This window comes from Loxodonta africana, chromosome 3, assembly GCF_030014295.1.
Source record: "Loxodonta africana isolate mLoxAfr1 chromosome 3, mLoxAfr1.hap2, whole genome shotgun sequence".
Lineage (NCBI taxonomy): Eukaryota > Metazoa > Chordata > Mammalia > Proboscidea > Elephantidae > Loxodonta > Loxodonta africana.
The window spans coordinates 185,822,812-185,831,190 of NC_087344.1; the positions used below are offsets into that span (position 1 = coordinate 185,822,812).

The following is an 8,379-nucleotide window of genomic DNA, read 5'->3' on the forward strand; positions in this document are numbered from 1 at the left end:
CTTGACTGGGCCGTGATTCTCAGTGATTTGGCAGTTATCTAATGATGTAGTTTGGCGATCATGTAATGATGTAGTTTTCGCAGTTATGGAACGATATTATTTGGCAGTTATGTAATCATGCATTTATCCTTTATTTTGTGATATAATGTAATCACTTCCATGATGTGATCTGATATGATCAGCCAAGGTGTTGTAAGGGGGTTTCCTCAAGGATGCGGCCTGCATCCAATATATATGGACATTCTGGCAAAGCTCTCTGGTTTTTGCTCACTCCTGAACCTGCATCCAACTCGTCATCATCCGAACCCTGGTTCTTGGGACTTGCGCCAGCGGACTGCCATATTGACTGCCAATCTTGGGGTTGTAGGTCTCTCCAGGCTGTGAGCCAGCAGCCTGCTGTCTTACCTCCTATCTTGGATTCATCAACTTCCACAGTCTATGATCGAGCAGCCTACCATCTGACTTGCCAATCTTGAATTCATCAGCCCCTGCTGCTACGTGAGCCAGGAGAAGTCTCCAACCTGACACCTGACCCACTGGCTGGGGTCTTGCCAGCCTCCTACAGTGGCGTGAGCCATTTCCTTGAGATAAATCTCTCTCTCTCTTTTTGTCTCTCTCTCTCCTTGCTAGCACCGTGGTTTAGAGCTGCGGCAGCTAGCCAAAAGGCCGGCAGGTCAAATCCACCAGCCATTCCTTGGAAACACTCTTGGGAAGTTCTACTCCATCCTATAGGGCCACTATGACTTGGAATCAACTCAACAGGAACAGGTTTACTTCTCTAGAGAACTCAGCCTAAGACACCATCCAGGTTCCAATGCCTGCCTTTGCAAGAATCCATTTTCATGATTCTATGGATGACCCCAACAGCTCTTTGGACTCTTGATTACCCTGAAGCAGGGTTCTGACCTACTAGGGTTTATAAATATTCTGACAGGTGCCAGAGCCACTTTGCAGTCTGCCCTTATCACGAAGGGCAGAAGAACCTCGGCATTCAATTCAATCAATTTTCAGAGGAGTTTTGTGTCAACGAATGTTTATAAACACATACTCTGTGCCAGGTATACTGCTAGGTGTTGAGGATTCAGGGGTGCAAACAGTGTCTGCCCTCTACAAACTAGTATTATACAAGAGATCAGATAAATGAAGTAGGTGTTGTGAATGCTAGAAACAAAAATCAGCATAATGTAAAATAGAGACAGAAAAGGGGAACTTATCACATCCTTGGGGTCACCTCTGAGTACAATCACTACAGAGAAGATGGCACTTAAACTCAGAATTAAGACAAGATGTTCCAAGGCAGGCAAGACTAAGAAAGAAGTTTCAGGCAGAGGAAACAGAGACAGCAAATGTAATGATAGCAGGAAACAGCATCGAGTGTTGTGGGGATTTGCAAGCACTTGGATCTATACCCAGAGCATAACTGTTAGAAGGGGTTCAGAGAAAAATGCGGTCAAGGAGGCAGGCAGAAGACCGACTTCAGGGCCATGGCACAAAAATAGTCAACAAGGGTCAACACCCTGGGTATCAGAAGAGAAGAGGCAAAAGTTGAGAATGATTCTAGACTGGGATGTTGCAAGACAGGTGTGGGTAAAGAAAAGATAAAAGCCAAGTTGAGTCGTGGTGGTGGATCATGGTGGGTAGGCTGAAGAAAGGAGGTGACACCAGCCAAGGCTGACAGGAAGAGAGAAGAAGAAGAGGCTTAGAGACCCAAGGTTCTGATTAGATTGAAAAGTAGAGAAAATGAAAGCAAGAGAGAGAAGGAGCAGCAAGGCTAAGCAGAGGTAGATGGAAAGGAGAATATCAGAAAGGAGTAAAGCCAATTTCTGACAAAGCCCAGAGTGGAAAGGAACCCCAAGTAAAGAGGAGGAATTGGTGAGGAGGGACTTGTTAGTTAATTAGTATATGATTATTATCTTCTCCCAAGCATATCCCGTGGGTGGGATAGAGAAGGAAACAGCAGGTCAGGTTGAAAGATGGGTGTGACCGGTAGGTTAATAGGCGACTGTGACCAAGCCCGTAGCAGTGAAGGAACCAGATGGAGTGAACCGCAAGGAGGAGGTGTAGGGGACATGTCTTGGAAGTGACACTGGGGATGGAAGTGATTACTGACCCCTCCTGCCTCCTGTCTCTTTCAGGCTTGAGTAAGTCGAGAATGAGCAGCCCCCTGCCTTCCCAGGGAAAAAGCCACAAGGAGATTGGTGTCCTCCAGAGAGCCAGGGATGGGAAGGCAGCCCCTGTGCCATGTTGGTTTCTGAGTCCTAAGTGCCCAACAGTGTGTGACCCCAAGTAGAGGATCCCACACTGGGAGTTGGTTTCTCCCTCTCCACTTTATCTGGCCAAAAGGTTAGTTTATTTTTCAAGTACCACACTGAGGGAGGACTCCTCCAGCACCCAAAAGGGAACACATAACTACTGTGGACCTTAACCAGCCCTATTCTCTCACTTACTTCCTCTGGGACTTCCTCACTAGACAACAAGCTCTTCAAATCTTCACTTCTGTCTCCACAGTGCACATGTCTCACACCGCAGTGAGGAGAGACACCTCAGAGCAGAAGCTCCCTCTCATTCAAACACACACATGCATAAACACACACACTCATACTGCAGGTTAACACATCACATACAAGCCGAAAAAAATCATATCCATAGACTTCTGCAGGCAGAGCTGGTTCTCAGAACCCTGCTGTCTCTCCCCATTCATGACAATGACCCATAAAGAAAATGCCCAGTGGCCCTCAGGCTCACGGGAAGGAATGACTTTGGTCGAGGATGTACTTTTGACCTCAGAGGAGAGATCCAACTCCTCTATGGCCCTTGGAAGCAACTGCAGTGAAGGGCTAGGAAATAAAGCATCTTCTCCTCCTCCCTGTTCTTTCCTAAACAGCCAGGTGGGTGATGGATATCTCAGTGCCACACCAGAGATACCCCACCCCCTACACACTTACACACAGACAGGCACCACTTGGGAGGCAAAGAGACATCCCAGGATCCCAGCTCTATCCCAGGAGAAAAAAGACCATGTGCCATACTAGCAGGGTCCTCCTGTGATGCTAGCAGTTGGGCTACATTGGGGCCTGAGGAGCAGAAGTGGGTCTGGGATAAGAACAGAAAGGCATCTCTGCACTAAATGTCTGCTGGGTTGATCCCCCTTGTGGAGAGTCTACAGAGCTGAGAGTCAGTATTTGTCCATTTGTCCACTAATACCACCAAAAGAGAAGGAAGGAGTAATGCAAGTATCAGGTGCAAGGAGATATTTATTGTTTTGGGGGTCTCTGGAGGCCTCTAGGCTGGACTGGCCTGGAATCACTGGCATCCCCCGGAACAGGGTGGGGCACCATGGCTCTGTTTGTGGTAGTCAGTGGCTATGTCTCCCACTACAGAGAGAAACTCGGAAAAGTCAATCTTCTTATCCTTATTCTTGTCTTTTTTCTCAAAGACATTGCATAAGTAATCTTTGCCCCTTCTTTCCTGTGGGGTAAAAAAACATGCAAACAAACGTAAAAACATTATCCAGGGAGAAGAGGAGAATAGAGACAGAAGCAGAGACAATACCTAGGGCTGAACCAAAGGTGTGGTTGGTCAGGGGAGGTTATGGAGATGGAGAGATGGGGTCAAGCAAAGTCAAGCCCTGACTCATCACTGGAGATTTCTCGTCAAAAATTGGAACGTGCACAGGGAGTACACTGATAAATGACAAGGGGACTCAGGCTCATCCACCACCTCCCCTTCAGGTGCACTGTCTTCATTCTTCCCCCACGGGACCAATACAGCCCAGCCAGTTACTCTCCTCATTCTCTAATGCTCTTCACACTTAAATTCTTTCCCATCAAAGCCTATCGGTTTGGCCCCATTTATTCTGTTCCTTAGTCTCAATCTGTGCTAATGATTCCTTCTAACAGTTAGATGAAATTAGGACTATGAATGTGCTTTGCCCATATAAAAGTTGGTGGCCGTGTCTTTGGGTTCATGATTCCCACCGTGTTACCTCTCCTTCCGTGTGCAGTGGTAGTTCAGTGGTAGAATTCCCACAGTGGTAGAATTCCCACCTTCCAAATAGGACGCCCGAGTTCAATTCCCCGCCAATGTACCTTGATGCACAGCCACCACTCACCTGCCAGTGGACCCCTTCTCTCAGGAAAATGTGAAGAAGAGCCTTTAGGAGGCAACCTTTTAACCCAAGGCAACCAGACCCTTGGGGGGACTCTCAGTGACCAGTGGGAGGGCACATGCTTTAGTCTATTCACTGGTTTTCAAATCATAACACTTTCTTGAGCCTCTAATATGTCCACCACTTTTTCTCCTTTTCAAAGCATTTTCACATAAGTCGTTTCATTTCAACAACACCAACACAGGAAATTAAGTTCTTTTATCTCCTTTTGTAGATGAGAAAACTAAGGATCGGATTGTGGGTGATTTGTCCAGATTCACGCAGCAACAGAGCCCCAGTGGCAGGACAGGTACCCAGGAGAAAAAAGAGCATGACTCTTTGTCCTGAGCTCCTAGAATCTTCCATTCTGCCTCCACATGGGACTGGCCCTGCCTTGGGTCTGGAGGTAAAATGAGGAGAGTAGAGGTGTGGAGAGTTATCCAGGGAAGGGCCAGACTCCAGATCAGCCAATCACAAACAGTGTATCCACTTAGCAGTGGGGTCCACAGACATGCCAAGGCCCATGGACCCCGTCTACCCACCGTATCCCCTCCCTGTACACATAACACAGCCTCTTCCTGCCCCAGACGAGCCAGACCCCTACTCACACAGTCATTGAGGAAGTTGGGGAAGTTCTCCTTCAGCAGCTTCAGCAGGTTTTCCCTGTTGATCTTATCATCATACCCGGTGTATCGATGAAATAGTTCAACCAAGCTCAGGACCCCATTCTCAGCTGGAGTGTGGCATATCTTGACTTTCTCAGCTGCAATGTTGCTCATCTTGCCTTTTATTCCAAGACAAGAGTCTACAGAAAAGAAATCAATGAGAATGACCTGGGTGGAAGAGAGTTTGAAGGACAAGGCCAAGGAGTGAGTGAGGGCTGAGCTCAAAAGGAACTTGTCTTTCTCAAATGGTGAAGTAAATTGGTCTCAGGGAGGGGAGAGTGGAACCAAGTCTTGGGTCTTGAGACCATCCCTGGGGGAGTTTGGGATGAGTGGGAGCGGAACAGTGGAGATGAAGGCTGTGTTAGTGAGGGGCAGAGGCTGAACTGCTGGCGGTGGGTATGCAACTTCTCCTGGCTCATCCAGTTGGAAGCGAGATCACAAAGAGAAACATGAAATCCCAAGGCAAGACATTCCCATCAAGCATAGCGTTTTGTCTACCCCATTCTCCCCACTTCCACCTAGGAAATCACCAAGGACCGCCAGCCTGAGCAATCAGGTCTAAAATCCTGGGTTTCTGGATATCTGACACAGCGGTAGAACTCCCACCTTTCAAACAGGAGGACCAAGTTGTATTCCACACCAATGTACCTCGGTGATAACCACCACCGATTCTGACCCCTCCACCCTCCAAGACCTTCCCAGAAGTTATTTTGGAAGACCTTGTGCCCAAACAGCACACTGAAACCAGGGAATAAAGAAAACCAAGGGCTACAGGAGGAACATATTTTTTACCTGACACTTCTCAGAAAAGCACCTAATAGTGAGAAAACAGGAATAACAAGATCATCTAGCTCAGCCAGCCCTCCACTGAGACCGGTGGAGAAGAAGGGATATGGGATTTGCCAGGAAAACCACAAGGTCCCACTCTATTAGTTGCAGAACCCACACATACTGACTCCCAGGTCAGGTTAGCATTCCCCCACAGCTGCAGACAGCAGACCAAGTGGGCACCAGGCATGACTCCTAGGAAAGAACAGAGACAGGTGCAGGCTTACTGGATCTGAGGATGATCACAGAGGAGAGAATCAGTGAGATTGTGCATCTAGGCACAAAGCAGGCCCTTTATACAGCTCCGCCTGGGATCTTCCCAGAGGCTGGGTGCCCTGTGGCAGTCTTCATTAGTTTCTCCAAACATTGCACCACTTTGGGTGGGGAGACACACCTAAGAAGCTATACTCAAAACTTCCTTCTAGATATGCTGGGTCTCCAGTGCCTATCGCTATCAGGCCACATCACCACAATTCTGCCCAGCCCAGGCTCCTGGCCAGTGGGAGGAGGCCCCATGCAAGAGACATGTAGACAGAGTTGAGTACGTTGCCATGTCTCAAGGATGATGGAATCTAGGGATCTGGAAGGAAAGAAACACCTGTTTCTTCATTCAGTCATTCCACAACATTTTATCAATGGCTAGTAATAACTGCTTCCTTTACCAAGTTTGGTAAAGAGCCATGCAGTGTGTTACCATTTTATATACATTGCCTCAGAGTCCCATGAGAGCCTTGTGAGTTCACATAAGGCTCTCTACCACTGTGAGGTAGGTATTTTCCCTTCTTACAGATAAGCAAATTGGGACCGAGGCTGGGTTTCTCAAGATTACTCAGATAGAATATGACAAAGTGAGGATTCAAACCCAGATCTCTCAGACTTCAAAGCCCTCTCCTAATCATACTGCCCTCTTGGTGAGCCTCTGATGGTGTTACCGTCTGGACTGGGCAAGGGGTCACACCATTGCCTGCCCTACAGGAGCCCACACTCCAGGACAGGTGACCCTGCACAGAAGCATCCCACAGGTACCTATATCCATGAAACTGTGACCTCTAGGGCTACAGCGGCAGTGAGTGGGGCCTGTGTGATTCACAAATCCCTGGTTGTCACAACTTTCAGGCCATGAGCTTCTCTGCAAGGGCTGTCTGTGGGCACCATTGCCCCAGGAACAAAACCTTTTCCGTCAGGGAAGCTCACTATGTTTTCAAAAACACCTTCTCTGATATCATCTTGCCAGATTCTCACAGGAATCCCCAGAGGGAGACTGCGATTACTGACAGAGGAAGGACTGACACTCAGTCAGAGATGGTCAGTGAGACACTTCAGTATCATCTCACCACACAGCTCCGTGGGGACCCCGAGGTATGCCAGGAACCACTGTGAAGATCCAAATTCGACTGTGTGGTCTCCTATTTGGAGATTGAAAGTGGAAAGTCACAATTTTGAGGTTCTTTTGCATCCAGGGCCCAGATATGATTAGGTTGAGAATCTCCAGAAAGATTTAGAAGGTGCAGCCGAGGGAGCTGCAAAGCCAGCTCCAACACAGGTAAGTGTCCACAGAAGCTGTACCCTAAGTGACACTGTCCAATCACCTGCTTTGTGGCAATGGGAGCTGTGGTGGTGCCATGGTGGTAGCTGTCCTACAACCAGTTTTCTAAATTCTGGGTCACAGCCAAGAAGGTTCACCTTGCCAGCAACAGTTCTGCAGTGGCTCTTTAACTTCCTCTCCTCCAGCCCTCCAAAGAGTTATAAGCCCTTGAAACTCTTCATTAGTTGTGTTTCTGCTTCAAATATAGGGAGTGAACCCTCAGGCACAAGAAGAAAGCAAATAATAAAAATTAGAGAAGAATTAATGAATTCGTGAACAGAAAAACAATTGAAAGAGGTAACAAGACCAAAAGCTGGTTCTTTCAAAACATTGACAAAACTGATAAACCATTGGCCAGACTGACAAAAGAAAAACAAGAGATAAACCAAATAACCTGAATAAGAAATGAGATGGCCAATATCACAGCAGACCCAACTGAAATTAAATGAATGATATCAAATTACTACGAAAAATTGTACTCCAACAAATTTGAAAACCTAGAAGAAATGGATGAATTCCTAGAAACACACTACCTACCTGAACTAACAGAATCAGAGGTAGAACAACTAAATAGACCCATAACAAAAGAAGAAATTGAAAAAGAAATTTAAAAACTCAAAACAAAAAAAATACCCTGGCCCTGATGGCTTCACTGCAGATTTCTACCAAACTTTCAGAGAAGAATTCACATCACTACAACTAAAGGCATTTTAGAGCATAGAAAAGGATGGATACTTAAAAACTCATTCTAGGAAGCCAGCATATCCTCGATACCAAAACCAGGTAAAGACCACAAAAAAGAAAATTACAGACCTATATCCCTCATGAACTTACATGCAAAAATCCTCACAAAATTCTAACCAATAGAATTCAACAACATATCAAAAAAATAATTCACCATAACCAAGTGGGATTCATATCAGGTATGCAGAGATGGTCCAACATTAGAAAAACAATAATGTAATTCCTCATATAAATAACACAAAAGAACCACATGAATTTATCAATTGATGCAGAAAAGGCATTTGACAAAGTTCAAAATGCATTCATGATAAAAACCCTCGGCAAAATAGAAATAGAAGGAAAATTCCTCAACATAATAAAGGGCACTTATACAAAGCCAACAGGCAACATCATCCTAAATGGAGAGATTC

At 46.3% G+C, this 8,379-nt stretch overlaps 1 protein-coding gene across 1 annotated transcript; it reads right to left on the reverse strand.

Moving 5' to 3' along the window:
• Nucleotides 1–3,111: 3,111 nt before the first annotated feature.
• LOC100667468 (protein S100-A7-like) lies at nucleotides 3,112–6,007 on the reverse strand. Its single transcript, XM_003423314.3, has 2 exons — nucleotides 4,756–6,007; nucleotides 3,112–3,468 (listed from the first exon to the last, which is right to left on the reverse strand). Exons 1-2 carry the CDS (start codon nucleotides 4,924–4,926, stop codon nucleotides 3,304–3,306), a joined length of 336 nt encoding a protein of 111 aa, XP_003423362.2. The 5' UTR covers nucleotides 4,927–6,007; the 3' UTR covers nucleotides 3,112–3,303.
• Between the last annotated feature and the right edge of the window lie 2,372 nt (nucleotides 6,008–8,379).